Source organism: Mizuhopecten yessoensis, unplaced genomic scaffold (assembly GCF_002113885.1).
Source record: "Mizuhopecten yessoensis strain PY_sf001 unplaced genomic scaffold, ASM211388v2 scaffold401, whole genome shotgun sequence".
NCBI classification, from domain to species: Eukaryota; Metazoa; Mollusca; class Bivalvia; order Pectinida; family Pectinidae; genus Mizuhopecten; species Mizuhopecten yessoensis.
This window is the reverse complement of record NW_018403528.1, coordinates 860,403-878,332: the sequence shown is the minus strand read 5'-3', so window position 1 is coordinate 878,332 and position 17,930 is coordinate 860,403. Positions and strand designations below refer to the sequence as shown.

At 34.9% G+C, this 17,930-nt stretch overlaps 1 protein-coding gene across 1 annotated transcript in view; it reads left to right on the top strand.

Annotated features, from left to right (window-relative positions):
* The window catches only part of LOC110447615, a 31,039-nt gene extending 22,873 nt beyond the window's left edge, over positions 1-8,166 (top strand). Inside the window, exons 9-12 of the mRNA XM_021493419.1 lie at positions 1,015-1,045; positions 3,302-3,445; positions 5,341-5,583; positions 7,437-8,166. Coding sequence (XP_021349094.1) covers positions 1,015-1,045; positions 3,302-3,445; positions 5,341-5,583; positions 7,437-7,462 — 444 coding nt within the window. The 3' untranslated portion in view covers positions 7,463-8,166. The remainder of the gene's footprint in view (positions 1-1,014; positions 1,046-3,301; positions 3,446-5,340; positions 5,584-7,436) is intronic.
* The last annotated feature ends 9,764 nt before the right edge of the window (positions 8,167-17,930 follow it).

Below are 17,930 nucleotides of genomic sequence, written 5' to 3'. Positions count from 1 at the left end.
TCGACCACACAACAGTGTCAACATATATTAACATACCACACAATAACAGAACACACCATGCCGCCAGAACTCGAAAACATAACAAAGCGTCAACACACCATAACAGATCATATCACAGCGTCAATACACAATAACAAACCATATCCCAGCGTCAACCCACAATAACAGACCATACCACAGTGTCAACACACAATAACAGACCATACCACAGCGCCATTACACAAAAATAGACCCTATCACAGAGTCAACTCACAATAACAGACCATGTCACAATGTCAATTCACAATAAAAGAACACACCACAGCGTCATCACACAAAACTGAACATACCACAAACTTTCTGGAGATATATGAAATGAAATTTCAAACTTAAGGCAGATATTGGGCTTAACGTTGATTTAAATGTCAAGGACATTCCCGGTCCTTCTTGTGCATCCTAATTCAACTCTAAATGGATAATGCATGTTTTGGTTACAATATAAAAATGTTATATGTCTTACCGTATTTAAAAAATCAATAATTTCTAGCTAGACATTTAAACGACTGGTAAGCTAACGTTATTCTAATCCTAACAGTTGTATGTACCTTAGTCACATCTATTTACGTCTTACCGTCACTTACAAAAGATACAAGTCGTTATTCTACCCTTTATTGGTTTGAACCAACTTTACCGTCGACATCTGAGATGTCCAGATCCAGGCTCTTGACTCTTATGACAAAACCGATGGTATCCTACCAGCAAATATGCCATACGTTTTCGACGAAGGGACCATTAGGTCAATGTATTTCAACCACAACCTGGTAAAGATGGCTTTAGATCTGAGGGTAACATTCAACGTAGAAATTAACTTCTCCCTCTGAAATATTTTGAATGTCTTCAAGTGTGGTCTTGAAAGCCTTTTGAGTTGCCATAAGCAGGATATATGTGAACGACTTGCTTCAGAGAATCGTACAGCTTATATCTGTTTTTTAATCGAGATTTTGTTTGTGGTTATTGTATTGTGTCTACTCCAAGATGGACACACTGACTGCAGAACAATACAGGGGTAAGTAAATGGTTACCAATCGGTTATAACTATTTGTTTATATTCCTTAGTACGTATTTCTTAATAATTAGTTATTGGCCATAAATGACTTACATTGTCGATGGGACGTTCAACAGTACAAAAACAAAACAAAACAAAACATCTGGATCAGTTTTAAGCACATTATTGTCATTTAATGCAATGAATGCACCTATGAAATGTACACCATTGTGCCGTCATACTTAGGACAATAGACATTATTTGAAGACATTGTTTGTCGCTTTGAAAATTACATAAATAATGACAAAATTGAAAACGGTGGGAACAAGTTTCTTTTTATTTTCAAATGTGATAGAAAGAAAATAGTTTTTTGTTATTTATTTCGTATGTGATTCGGCAGATTATCGCTTTCAAAACATTCGATTCATAAATTGCATGTGAAATGAACTCATTTAAGGCTATGTGTGCATCACGGTATGTAAACGTATTGATACATTCCTTTTAAGCAGGGTTTTGAAAGTTAGTGAGGATATGTGAGTATTGTAGAAATACTGTTTCCGTGGGCTTAAATTTTAGCATATTTTTTTCAATTTTAACAGAAATATGTATAGATTAATTTACGCACTTACAATATATGCAATAATATTTACATTTGGGCTCTAGATAACAGTACCAACTCAAAATGTTTGTATGATTCAATAAAAGCAAGTGTGTAGTAATATTAGCAATACTACATGTACTGTTGCATGACCTCTGTCCGCGTATTCAGCGTCTTAAATACGTCGTTTGCTAATTCCAGCCCCAGATATTTGTAACGAACCCTTGTGCTCCAGCCAATATGTCTGACAGCGACTTCACGGACGTGTCCCTAGAAAGGCAAATAATGTTTATGGCGGGCCATCGAAGCGTGTCAGCTGTAAGATCCTATAACAGGTCCTTTTCAACAGAACAGAATAATTCACTGTCCTCTAGAATCTAAACTAGCGTCCGTTGCAAGTGGCGAAGCAGGTGAAATAGTCCCGGCTCGTCGGGCAGTCCCCTTATCGATAGTAATACATGCCGAATGCTCAAACGATGAGCTAGTCCTGTTGACACAGACGATCGACACAAGAATTCAGCCAACAGCATCTTTTAAATCGTCATCTGGTTTCTTAGGAAACTCCACATTTCACGGATGCACTTTCTATCTCGTTAGAAAGTCGAACCGCTTCGTAGCCTGATGAGCGTAGCCGCTTCACAACTGTTTTTTAACGGTCAGCTGTCTTCGCAAATACGGAATAAATTTCTGACTTTTTGCAACTTAAATATTTAACATGGTATTTTTGTTTTAAATTAAGATCTTTTGTCAACAATTTTAAAGATAACCAATGCTTGGTTAGCATGCTGGTAATGTAAATTAAATTATTAAAATTTATGCGGAGTGGAACTATTTGTTTATTGCTCAACTGTGCATATCTTCACCGTTGACAACGCATCATCTTTCCCGCGAAAAAGGCTGTTCAATTAATATTGTTTTCATGACGGTGTTTTGCTTTTTAACGTGAAAAAAGGGCATTTTTTTCTTAATTTCGAATAATAAAAGTGGATGTAATAGAATGTAAATATAAGGTTTGAAATGCATCTTTTTAACATTTATGAGGTTATGTTACACATTTCCGTTCAAACATATTCTTTAAGATGCGCTAACGCGCATAATGGAATATGTTTGAACGGAACTGTGTTGCATACCCTCATAAATGTTAAAAAGATGCATTTCAAACCTTAAGGAAACTAAATACAGAAACTGTTAATGGTGCAATTATAATTAAGCACAATATGTAATGCACGGAAAGTGCTATAATTAGATAACTGGTAAAATATGAACGTTTACAGTTATGCTGCATATATTATCTAAATGTGATCATTTTGAACTCAATGACATAGTTATTTTGATCTAATAGCATAAACAAGTCACTGATGTAACTTTCACCTACATATAAATAGACCATTTACTAATGAATCTTGATATATCTGGGTCCTGTATATCAGCCCCAATTGTCTACTAAGCTATTGTGTTTTCTTTCCTTCTGGTCTTTATCTAGATGACTAAATGCACTTTCTGTCTGATAACATGATTTTGGAACGGTGAGACGATATCATGAAAAAATGGATTTTTTTACAATGGAACTATATAATGTATTTTAAGAATTTGGTTCGATATCAAAGACTACATTTCAATAAAAAAAAACATGTATCAGATGTCTAAATAATATTTTTTTAATTTATTTTAATTTCTAGAGTTTAAGGAAGCATTCGATTTATTTGACAAAGATGGTGACGGTTCTATCAATTCCAAGGAGTTGGCGTCCATGATGCTCTCCATGGGACAGGTACCTACTGACGCCGAAGTGAGACATTTCATTGAACAAGTCGACTGTAGCGGTAAGCTGCTCATTTACTCAAATATCGTTGGCAAGGAAACACACTCTTGACATTCTTGATTTCTTTATGTATATGTAACAGATGTCATTATTTTGCAATGCCTCCGCTAGGAGTCGAACCCGGGTCCTCTGGTTTACTAGTCTTACGCTCTACCGAATGAGCTAAAGAGAAATTCTCCCTAGCCGAGACGGTAGGAAGCGGCAAATATTTTACCAGAGTGACATATGCAAAGTTTTCATAGCAATTAAACATTGAGTTGTTTGCTACGAAATTGGCTGAAAAGAATCCCTCAACTTCACATTATATTTAATCATCATTTATAGAATTTAATAAACAGTGTTTATGAAAATGTGTAAATGTCTTCAATCCACTAAGTAAAAGATGACAGCTTCCTGTCTATTTATCTAGTATATCGTAGATATATTTTACTGTATCACTTTTAAATCGGGTATTGTTTTTACAATTTAGTATTTCATTTCCGGATTTATTTATTTTTTTTACATCTAGGATAACATTTACTTGCAAAACAATACAGCCTTTCGTTAATGTTGTCTTTATGTTAGTACTTGTGTCTTGTTAAAGATTTGTAACAATGATGTCATCACTCGCACTAGATTTCAACCGCGAGACCTCAGTGTCTACAATTAAAATATGTGTCCACTGTGTCTTAGGATATTGGTGACCTGCATATTCCCTTGGCCTTGACAAGAGACATGATGGCAGATAACTGTTTCACATGAAGTGCAGAACCAGTTTATTCTTTCCTGAAGCACCCAGTTTTGTGGCGTTTAAGTTTTCTGAGAGGGTCTGTTGTCTAACAATTCTTCTGTTTCTGCTGTTATCTTTACGTGATCAACTTTGAGATAGGATCTTATCCTTGTGTACTCACCATGTTGTATATTTTGTCCCCGCATATTGACGGGCACTGGACCAGGTATAGTCTGTCCGTAATTGTTGACACTGTGGTGTATTTAGTCCTTGTTGGTTGACACACTGGTACATGTTTGTATAGTTTGTCCGTAATTGTTGGCACTGTGGTGTATTTAGTCCTTGTTGGTTGACACACTGGTACATGTTTGTATAGCTTGTCCGTAATTGTTGACACTGTGGTGTATTTAGTCCGGGTTGGTTGACACACTGCTATATGTATGTATAGTTTGTCTGTAATTGTTGACACTGTGGTGTATTTAGTCCGGGTTGGTTGACACTCTGGTACATGTTTGTATAGTTTGTCCGTAATTGTTGACACTGTGGTGTATTTAGGCATTGTTGGTTGACACACTGGTACATGTTTGTATAGTTTGTCCGTAATTGTTGACACTGTGGTATATTTAGTCCTTGTTTGTTGACACCCTGGTACATGTTTGTATAGCTTGTCCGTAATTGTTGACACTGCGGTGTATTTAGTCCGGGTTGGTTGACACACTGGTACATGTTTGTATAGTTTGTCCGTAATTGTTGACACTGTGGTGTATTTAGTCCGGGTTGGTTGACACACTGCTATATGTGTGTATAGTTTGTCCGTAATTGTTGACACTGTGGTGTATTTAGTCCGGGTTGGTTGACACACTGGTACATGTTTGTATAGCTTGTCCGTAATTGTTGACACTGTGGTGTATTTAGTCATTGTTGGTTGACACACTGGTACATGTTTGTATAGTTTGTCCGTAATTGTTGACACTGTGGTGTATTTAGTCCTTTTTTGTTGACACCCTGGTACATGTTTGTATAGCTTGTCCGTAATTGTTGACACTGTGGTGTATTTAGTCCTTGTTGGTTGACACCCTGGTATATGTTTGTATAATTTGTCCGTAATTGTTGACACTGTGGTGTATTTAGTCCTTGTTGGTTGACACACTGAAACATGTTTGTCTGTTTTACCTCTACATGTAAAGGTAACGGTTGTATAGATCTACCAGAGTTTATAACATTGATGATGAAAGACGGGATTGACGCCTACTCAAAGAAACAGCTTTTGGAGGCGTTCCGGGTGTTTGACAAGGATATGAAGGGTTTCCTAACGGTCAACCAGGTTCGAGAGGCGCTGACCACTCTGGGGGAGGCCTTGACGTTTGATGAGGTCGAGGAACTGATACACAGTGCTGACAAAAACGACGACGGGAATATCAACTACAAAAGTTAGTGGATTGAGACTGTTAACAACATAAAAATGTAGTTTAGCGGAGTAAGGCGGTAGCCAAAATGTAACTCGTAAAACAAGTGAATTGAGACTGTTAACTACATAGATTAGCCGAGTAAGGAGGTTGATTCGAAAGTTAGTAAATTGAGACTGTTTACTACATAGCTTAGTGCAGTAAGGAGGTTTACTCGAAAAGATCGTGGATTAAGACTATTAACTTAAAAAGGTTACCAGAGAAGGACGTTCAACTCGAAAAGTAAGTGGATTAAGACTGTTAACTACATCAGTTAGCAGAGTAAGATGGTTAACTCGAAAGGTTAGTGGATTCATACTGTTAACTACATAGGTAAGCAGAGTAAGATGGTTAACTCGAAAAGTTAGTGGATTCATACTGTTTACTGCATAGGTAAGCAGAGTAAGATTGTTAACTCGAAAAGTTAGTGGATTCATACTGTTAACTACATAGGTAAGCAGAGTAAGATGGTTAACTAGAAACGTTAGTGGATTCGTACTGTTAACTATATCGGTTAGCAGAGTAAGATGGTTAACTCGAAAAGTTAGTGGATTCGTACTGTTAACTACATCGGTAAGCAGAGTAAGATGGTTAACTCGAAAAGTTAGTGAATTCATACTGTTAACTACATAGGTAAGCAGAGTAAGACGGTTAAACTCGAAAAGTTAGTGAATTCATACTGTTAACTGCATCGGTTGGCAGAGTAAGACGGTTAACTCGAAAAATTAGTGGATTCATACTGTTTACTACATAGGTAAGCAGAGTAAGATTGTTAACTCGAAAAGTTAGTGGATTCGTACTGTTAACTACATAGGTAAGCAGAGTAAGAGGTTAACTCGAAAAGTTAGTGAATTCATACTGTTAACTACATCGGTTAGCAGAGTAAGACGGTTAACTCGAAAAGTTAGTGGATTTAACCTTTTAACTACAAGATGTACATATGAAAGTAGTGTAAGGCAGCTCACTCGAAAGGTTAGTGGATTGAGACTGTTTACTATATAGGTTACCGGAGTTAGGCAATTGACTCGAAAAGTTAGTGGAACAAGATTACAATGTTTAGCTGAGTAAGGTCGTTAACTCGAAACGTGAATAGATTGATATGGTTATTAACCAAGTTTATTACAATGAAGATTGTGACGGTAAACTACAAAAGTAAGTCAATTTAGACGGTAAATCTTCAAAAGCTAGTGAATAAAGACGGTTAACTACATAAGTAAGTGGATTAAAATGATTGATTACAACAGTTAATGTTTATTTCGCAGGTTTGTTGATTATGACAATTTATAATATGTATGTATACTATATGTACCTTACGAATAAATCGTATGATCTGTGTTACAGTGATATACCATAAATATTTAATCATTATTATGTCATCAGTGCTTTTTTCAATTTATAATTATTGTGACGTCGATAAGTATAGTCGAACAAACCAGTGATAAAAAGTCTTCTACAGATTTCTCAGTAAACAACTCCTTTGGACCGTAATAAAGTTTATAAAATATCTAGAAATAAGTGCAATAAACTCTTACAAATGACCGTCTTTCAGTAAGAATAGCAAAATGCAAAAAGGAGAAAGGCATTGCAGTTATCTTATTTAAGAAAGAAGAAATTGCGTACAGAAAAGAAGGGAACATACACAAATATATCAGTTCTGGAAATAGGCTACTAATTAGACAATGCAATCAATGATGGTCTTGCAATTAAAACTAGACCATCATCCAAATAGCTATGATGTTAAACCACAACAGTGCCCACATTCATTATCTATACCAGTTTACTGAAGTATGTTGTGAAGCCGTTTTTATCTGACACAGTTATCGATGTTTCTTTTTCAGAATTTGTGGAAATGATGAATTCATAGATGTTCTGACACTGTAGAGGGATTTTACCTGTGCCAGAATAAATAAGGACGAGCTGCCATCTTTGTATACTCATTGTGTCATATCGTTGGGCGCAAAAATCACAGAAGCAAAAATGTTGTGAGGAAAGCATTACGCAAAATATCTTATCTTTATTTACTCACTGTGCGAAAAAGATTTTTTAATTACTATTGACAAAATAAAGCACCTTAAACGAAAATAATGAGAATATTCCATACTGAACACAATTCTTCTCTACATATTTTCGTCTTTAACTTGTATAAAATCATACTTAACATTATATTAAAATTGATTTTATTAAGATATATTTGTTTAGTAAATAATTTGTCACATTTTGTAAAAAACACAACGGAAAAATATTGAAGAAAAATAATGCTTTGAAAAGAGTTTTCCTTCTTACGTTTGTCTTGATAGGATAAAAATAAAGCAAAGAAAACACATAGAATATAATGTGACAATACTGTTAGTTCGAATACGTCTGTTATTCCAAAAGCAATCGGTAATGTTCGTCATTATCATAAATTTTGTTGATATCCTACAAGCTATTGTTCATCACCTATAAATGTAAGCATTGTATCATGTATTCTTTCAGAAAAAGATACAACAATTTAAAAAAATGAACCATTCAAATTTTATCTGAAATAATGCATATGATTGTTGCAAATAAAAAATAAATAAAAAATCATCATTGTCTAGGTGTTATTTCTGTTAATTTAAACTTTAGTTCTCCACTTTTTCTACATGACTTATCCATGTATCATGAACCAGTTTTACTATTATAATATTCCTATCTTAAATATTCATCGATTTCATATTTCTTCTAAAATAGTCAAGAGATAATCTTCTGAATCCAACCACCGCGTGAAAACAACAGGTGATACATACTTGGAAAAAAAATTACAAACATTTTGCTATCAAATTTTCGTTTGAGGAAAAATATTCCTAAGAATATCTGTTTTGGGAATTGGTTGTCTACTTTAAATGAAGAATGGTCTACCTTCACATCAATCATATGCATGCAAAATACTTGTTGCACTAATAGCACTTGGTAAATGTTAAGTGAATGTAACATTACAAAAACAAATTGTTGTATATGAAAAAGATTCGTAGTACAAAAATGTATTATGTGTAAATAGATGAAAAAGGAAGAGTAAATAATTTTGTAACGATTAATTTTTGTTTTTTTTATTATTTTTGTATTTTGGTATGATTTCGCTTAAACGATCTGAAATGGCTGGTTTTAAAACGGCAGTGCTTAGTGTTCGCCTGGGATAATCAAATGATTTTGTCTTCCATCCATTACATATAGTCTTATATCGATTTATCCATTTGTAACGATCGGTAAACATCATACTAACAGACAAACTGTGGTTTTGAATCATGGTCATAAAAACATTAGACCAGGTGGTGTTGACATACGACGAATACAATTATTAATATAAAAGTCATTATTTTGACAATGATATACATTGATCCTTCTTTTCATTGTAATCACACAAAGCATTTTTGTACTACGATATATTTCATACAACGAAATTTAAACTATTACGGAAGCTAAAGACAATCAACAAGTGCTGAAATTTAAAATTATCATTTACCTCTTGTATCACTAATTGTTTGGTCCGAGTTCATCAGCTGAAGTTTCAATATAAATATAGGTAATATTTTGCTCTTTTACATCTAACGTGTATTATATTTAGTTTTATTTATTGTTATTGTCTTATTTTCGCTGTAATATTATTTGCACGATGATTTGTTTTAACGAAAGACATCAGTCACAGATAAAAACCTTCTTTAAAACAACTGTGAATGAAATGTTACGACACAATTAAATTTGCGACCTACTTATCCCGAATTAATGTGAACAAATGTTTATCGGCAAAATGTGTTTTCGTCAAAGTATAATCAACAGTAACGAACTTGGTTCGGAGATCGATTTGAAATGATGACAAGATCCTAAAAAACAACCGGAAAACCGCTTCAATTGGTTACATACCTGTATGTTCATGTACAGGTATGACCCGGGACTGTCTTTAGTACAATTGAGTTTTAGGTTTCTTCAATGTTTATCGTTTATTTACAATGGTAACATAGTAAAATGAATGCTTAGAATCCTTTGACTATGATTAACAATACAGTAAACCTTCACTCCCGACATTAACTCGATATGACATTTCCTGTTGTCTTCAATATCAGTGAGAGACGATAAAGAAAATTATTATTTTCTTTCATAGACTGAGGTTTTCACAATATTAGATTCTCTTATATAAACATGTTTGCTTCTAAGCTCGTTGAAGGAGGCATTTTAATCCAAAATGAAATTCGTCATCCACGTCATATTGATTGGATAAAGTCTAATCACGGACTTATATATAGCAATCTAATTCCGTGGTCTAACGAACGGGACCTACATTCCGATGTCTTCAAGATTCAATTTGAATACCATACAAAATATCACATCAATTCCAGAGGCACGTGTCAACGGTGGGACTGTTGGTTTGTGTACTGGACACGTCGATTAATCCGATAGACACCAGCTTGTTCCCGTCATGGAATACAACATAACATATATACTCTACTTTAAAACAATCTACATACAAAAGATTATATACAATAAATGATTTCCAATCCTTTCCAGGACTCCCCACACAACTGCTTATCTGGTGCGGGGTAATCATTCCAGATCTATTTTTTAACATATTTTGACTGAATGCGTCAAGTTAACCAAAAATTCATTGTTTTCTTAGATTATCGAAAAATAGTATCTACTTATATTCCTCACGTTCATTGTTTTCTTACGTTATCGATGTCGAATTCGAATGATACTTCGGTATACTGAGAGACATACATGTATAAAGTATATACGTCTCTAATATTTTCTATTTCTTTTCTATACCTCAGCGGATTTAATCATTATTATCATATTATGCTTTTAGAAATTTATAAACTGATCAGAAAATAAAAATAATATTTCTTTCGAGTAGTATATTAATTTATAAAGAAAGTTCAGGTGTTGTATTAATGCAATCTTGACGTAAAAATCATAAACTTAACTACAAACAACTCTCTTAAGTGTCCTGAGTCTATTACGGGCCACTGAGATCACAGGTATGAAAGCCTATCATGTTTCACTGACCTTATTGATTGATCAATTAGTGTATATTACTGACTAACTCTTCAATACATTTTGTCGTTTTCTATTGGCAATTCTTAGATACTTTGCCAAATTAGCTATTTCCTTTTTATTTTTGTTTTCTGTTGAAAACAACTTAATCAATTTGTGCATACTAATGTGTCGGATATTGTAAGGATTGCTAAAGGACCTGCGTAAATCGGCAAAAATGGACATTTTAAAACAAAAAGGACTTCATTTTCTATATCATTTCAGACACACACAAAAACACAAAACTCTATTTCTGTTTTTCTACCCTGGTATTTACCAGTTTTTATACCTATTACAAGACTCGAGCGACTTGCCAAGAATAGAAACGTCAATCCAGTCAAGCTTTTTACTTGACAATATAGCAACATACAAAATGTATTTTGTCAACTACAGTATAACCTGTCTAAATTGACCCCTGTCTAATACGGATCCCTGTCTAATCCGGCTTTAATTTGTGTTTCCGGCATATTCCCTATATTAAACCGGCGTTCCATTTAAAAACATCCTGTTTATTCCGGTCCTTAAATTTCTCTCCGCCGACTACAATCTAAAGCAAACACATTTTAAACAAAAAAAAGCTATCTAATGTCGGGTCGGTCTTCATTTATTATATTATTATTATAAACGGTATCACTCACTGCCACACCGTCTCCCACTCACTCTCTCTCCCACACCCTCTCTCTCCCACTCACTCACTCACCCACTCCCACCCTCTCTCTCCCCAACCACTCACCCACTCCCACACACTATCCCATACACTCTCTCTACCACTCTCTCTCTACCATTCCCACTCACCAACCCAATCACTCCCACACCCTCTCTCCCACTCACACCCTCTCTCCCACTCACTCCAACACCCTCTCACTCACTCACCCCCACTCCCACACACTATCCCATACACTCTCTCTACCACTCCCATTCACTAACCCACTCACTCCCACACCTTCTCTCCAACTCTCCCATTCACTCACACTCTCTCTCCCTCTCTCACACCCTCTCTCTCTCACACACACATCATCTCTCTCACCCACCCCATTCCCACCCACACCCTCTCTCCCACACCCTCTCTCCCACTCACCCTCTCTCCAACTCACTCCACCCAACTCCCACTCATTCCCGAACCCTCTCTCTCCCACTCTCTCTCCCACAATGTCACCCTCTCACCATACACACTTTCAATTAGAAAACGACCACATTTAGCATGGAGTATCCAATCAGAGGTAACCCTTCACATAAGATACCTCCAATATCAGAATACAACTGCCGCAGTAGCAGTCTCCTATCAGAGCAGAGATGAAATTGCTCATGTAGGTGAAAGTGTAACATTTGATCACGTAACAATCTACACGCCAAAAACTGAGATAAAAGGCCAATCGGGGGTTGGGGGAGCTTTGATTACACATCAGTGTACAGTTGGTCACTTCCGTGTTTGAAACAACAACATCAACGCTAGGAAGTCGTACAATTTTTATATAAAAAAAAATCTTTCTAAGCAGGTGTGCAGTTTTTATAACATAAAATATAATACTACAACAATATTCTAACTCTCGGTCATTTTAAAGGGAGATATTAAAGCGCGTTCTGAACAATTGCATATAAATTATGTTTAAAATGGGAAAGAAAAGCTTTACAATATCATATATTTTGGCTAATTCCAAAATTGAGTAAGATGGTAGGTAACTCTTTCTTATTTAATTCTATATCAGGTAGACCAATTACAGTTAATCCCTCCCGACTACCGCTACTAATCCCTGTAATTATCGCTACCAGTATTGATTACTACTCAGATCAACGGTCTACAAATGTACCGACTATCTGACTAAAATGCATTATTTTATTGATGAAGAACGCTTTATAGACTGCATAGTCTATGTGTAAATGAAGTTGGTGCCCTCACCCCGCCCCTTTTCACTTTAAAACCTCCAATATTTGCGTTGGTGTTCAATCTATCCACCGTGTCTTGGAAACAGCTGAGAGATCAACAGTTTAACCCTACAATGGTGAACATTGGGACCTTGGAATCATTTGGTTAAAAGCGTAGATCTAGCTCCCCTGGGGACTGAGGTGATATGCCAAAAAGGGGAGCAGGGTGATAAATATTTGAAAGCCTACTCCTCTAGACCACTCTGAGGCAACACTTGGATGAGAAATGTTGTATAAGGACGGTATGAACTGTCGTAAAATTTGTACCGTGTGTTATATGTAATAATATTTGTACAATGTGTACATGAGACTTTATCATGATATTTTCCTGTCTTATAAGTGTATAGCTCCACAGGGTCTGTATCATGATACTTGCCTCCCCTATAGTGCATATATACAATGTACTATATGGACGCTTTTATAGAGAGCACATGGTTTCGTGATATGTGTTTTTGCGCTAATGTGCGTCACACATATGGCGCAAATGTACGTGTCAATCAACAGTTACTGAAGCATAAGCTAAGACAGAAGAGTGGGTTTAAGGCAAATTAATTTCCACGCAATAATCAACACAAAAAGACATGCTCACCAAAGTATGTTCACGCAGGCCATTACAATTATATGGTATATAATAAAAGCGATTTGAGCTAGCATTGAACTTCAGATAAAATTTAATTTTGAACCTGTGTCTTAAATGTTTCATTACACCAAAACTAGGCTCTTCAGATATAAAATGAAATTTGTATGTGACAATACGCACTGCTAAAGTGTTTGCTTAAATCTTCAAAACTTCTCAAGTAGAACTCAATGAACCTACTACATTGTAAATATAAGCTGTTTTAATTTATATTTGCATTGACATAATTGCATGTCTTTTACTGGGTTTTAGTGTACTTCACTAATGTTTAGGTTCTTGATATTACGTTGAATATGTTGACCCATGTTTGGGTCAAAGGTCATGCGATGATAATTGGGTCAATGTCCTGATATAATTCATTACGTTGGTCTTGCTACACTGCAGGGGGACCCAGGAATTAATTTTGGGTGTTGCCCAACATTTTAAACTCAGAAAAAGACAATTTTTTGCACTTATCTAGAACTAATAAATTAGAATTGTCATGTCGGTTGTACATGTATACTACTTTCTGGCACCAAACAATAAATAGAACTTCATTATTTCTGAGATTGTGACAATTATGAATTCCCAGCCGAGCGGAGCGAGCCGATATTTTTTCCTGAAGATGTAATACTAAATTATTTCAAGCAATGCCGAGCGTAGATAGCAATAATTTATCGGACATTATTTCCATTGTCAAACAGATCGAGTGAGGCGTAGAATAGTTTTCTGAGTTTCCAGGTTATATTTTATAACGTAGAGTATTTGTATTTTATGATGGCCGTGCGGAGCGAGTGCTAACAAATTTTGTAAAATAAATGGTAAAAAATTAAGGTTTTTGGTTAAAATGTTGATGCGTGTGTCATGCCCTTCATGTAGTTTATGCGAGCATTTTGGCAATTAAATATTGATTTATTTTGTCATAAAAATGAATTATGATTTAACTGTTTGTCTTTTATTGTGAATTTGTACGCATACATATGTACAAGGGCAACACCTAATGAAAAGGATGTACACGCCAGGCTTTTATGCTAACATAAGTTATTATTCACCTGATAAAGTGATGCTAAGGAGCTCGAGGGTGCTTCATTGTCTATGAAATTTATATTTTGTAATTGGTATTAAAAATCACTCCTGGTGATTATGTGTACATGAAACCACAGGTGAAAATATAGGTTTATCTATCATGAAATGGACTCTACCTTCGACATAACACTTTACCTATATACCTAATTCCAAAATGGTATAGGCCTCTCCCAACTGACAGGGTGATCACACCGTGACATTATTGTTCATAAGATTTGGTAGAGTCGTTCGGTGAGCCTTGACCACTGTGACCTGACTGGAGACCCTACTAATATATAGACAATAGAGGATTAACCCCCTATTGTTTAGAGTATAAGTAGTGGACTCCTTGTTTGGGCAACTGCACCCTTAGGCATATATAGATATTCAAATTGCTGGCAAGGGGAAGCCATAGAAAATTATAGTTCAAGGGATGGTTGATATTAGAAGGAAATTAAAACCAATATGAAATGGAGGAAATATTTAGGAAATTATTTTTTGACGTTGCCCGGGCAACTAGGGCAACACCTCTGGGTCCGCCACTGCTACAGAGTCACCTCATTTAATTTGTCCAGAGACGTATAATACATTATACGTCTCTGATTAATCTTAAGACAAACTCCACTCATCCACTCATGAACTTGACAAACAAGGAAACTACATCCATTTTGTCACTCCTTGCATCTTGGCTCTGCACTATGGTATTGACTTCATTATTTTGATCTTTTAGCATTGTCGTTTTAAATGTATTTTCCTTTTCTACTTTTCCCATTTAAACTTTTCTATATCTCTAATCACTTAATTTCGCAGCCCTTTCCCTGTGTATTGACGTTGTGGTATATTTTGTACTCGTGTGTTAACCCTGTGCTGTATATTATGTCAATTTGTGTTTTTGAGCCCGTGATATTTATTGTTAATTCGTGTATTGGCGTTGTGACAAAGTCGACCCGACATACAGCACCACATTAACAGGAAGCATGGTGACACACAAACAAGTGAAAGATTAATCTAAAAATCAAATGCAAAAACTGATTTTTCTTTATTGTTACTCAAGTTAAATTTACACAGACATATAAACAGTGTGTTATGTTGGATATGGATATCTACAGGGTTTTTTAAAATTGTGCAGGGCTTATTTTTGTCATCATTAGTGCATAATTACAACGGTAATTACATCGGACAGTTGGCATTTCAATGGTAATTTTAGTTCAAAATTATAATTTGAAAAGAAGACAGGAATGGGTAATTGAGCTATTTTCAACATGGTTTAAAGGACAATGTGTGTTCTTTTGAAAGCATAATAGTATTAAGTTGTATTACCTGTGTATATAATATATACAAAATCAAAATTACCGATCAGACTCGATTACCTGCGTTTTGTAACCAGCCCAATTGTGTGTGATTAGATAGTTTTGGTCTATCAGACAAACTGGACATCTATTCATGGAAAATAACAAGTTTGTAAGATATAGTTTCAATAAATTCAATCACACGATATACACAAATGTGGTATACAAAACAAACATTGCAACTGAATTCTAAAAAAAGCAATCTTCAAAAAAATAACAAATCCGGTAAAATGATTCTTCTTACTGTTAAATCAGTTATGCTCGTTGGGAGGAAATAAAGTAGCTTTTCAATATATCACAATCTTCTAGGGACATGCATTCGTATAAAAAAAAATATGTTTTTGATTTATTTTTTTCCAGAAATGTTCTTATAGGACTTATTTCACCGTTTACAATGTAGCTTGCCTCTATAATAAGTTCATTTCATGCAACACAAATATTCGTGGATAAAAGGGATTAAGCAATCAACGTAAATAATTCTAGTATCTCCCACGAATATCAAAGCAGTTCCCAGTATTTAACATGTCCAGTTAACAACTTCAGGCGCGTTATGCCGAGGTGATTAGAGGCAAACTACAGTCATTGAATACAAATTACCTAAACATGTACACTGTACCTGTCTAGATTGACGTGCGAGAACCTACATTCGTAAGCCTGGTTAATGATGTGTGAAAATCACCGGATAAAAATTCAATATGTATATACGATTCTCATATAACCATCGCATTACATCGGCGTCACCGTATTTTTTTCTCTGTCAACATATCTAAACAAATTTACACGTACATTCATGTCATATCAAGAACAAGACTAAAAGACAGGAAATTTAAACTTTTTGTTTAATTACCGGAAAAAAAGTTGCATAAATATTGTCGAGAGTCCTATCTGTTCTTGCCTTGCTGCCTTCGAAATAAACGAACATTTCCTAAAACATTGTCACAAGTATGAAACTCCCGGACGTAAATGCCTTGGTCGCCTTTCTTACCAACTCTCTACTTACGTATTGCTTTATGGAGACTCTAACCTCTCAACAGCTCAAAATATAGAAATATCCGAGAGAGTTCGAAACTGAATTGTACAGTTTAAACGTTTTGGTAAGGCAATATAAGTATCAATATATTGATAAAACGAAATTGTGAAAACCTAACAAATGCTATCAAATTGAAAAAAATACTTACCATTTCATGGAATATCAATTTATCTTTCGAAACACGTCCCTTACAACATATTTTTCTTTTCTTCATTTGTTTACATGTACCTGTGGTACTATACGTTTCAGTTATCTATAAGGCCACAAGATTGTTAGAAAAATAAGAATAATATATGTACTTGTTCCCTTATCATGTTTGTTAATGTGATTTTTATTTTTCATCCCTCATATTTCGTAACTTGAATTACTTTTTATCAGTTTAATGACATATTAAATACGTCATACCCTTGACGCTTGTTCCACGTGGTGCATGATACGCTTATTTTTGCGGAGAACCTTCAACTAGTTATTTGTTTATGACATTTAGACATCTCCTTTTTACATGTTTTACCATAAAGAACATTTTTTTTTTACAAATCATTTATCCACAGCCAAAAGAGTATGCAACATTTTAAAATGTTCTTGCATTTTGTCGTTCGAATTAAGAAACTGGCAATGAAATACTCACTAAAAATACGAAATAAGGAGAATCTATATGCGGATAGCCAAATAAAGTAAATATGTATTACATTTGTAAATCATGTGGTCATTTCATCCCTTTAGAACTTACAACTGATGGTATATATAAATAGAAATGAGTATTTGACATGCTAGGTAATGAACATCTATATATACTTGATCAAGTAACAGATTGCACATTCTTAAGCGAACCTGTAAGGTAACTAATAACACATGTTATCAGCATTTCATATAATTAAGCATTGAACTGTTTTTGTTTGGTATTTATGATCTATTTGAATAACACAGCTTTGCAAGCAAACAACATAATGCGCGCTAGCGCATTATGATTTGTTTGCTTGCAAAGCTGTGTCATTCAAACAGATCATAAATACCATACAAAAACAGTTCAATTCTTATATTTACGTTTTCTCTGCCTCTTATGTTCTTTTTTAACTTATAATTTATATCTAAAATTCAAAATGCCCGCCTTATCGACAGTCCACAAAATTTCGTTCAATAGTTTGAACAGCGTGTTTGTCGCGTGCTGATTGGCAAACAAAGTAACAAACACTTCAATGCTATTACACAATTCATTATAAATACAATTGCGTATGATATGTCTAGAGGGTGATCAATAGAAATTGTTTCGATTTTCCCCCGGAACAAATTTCGCGCATTGACA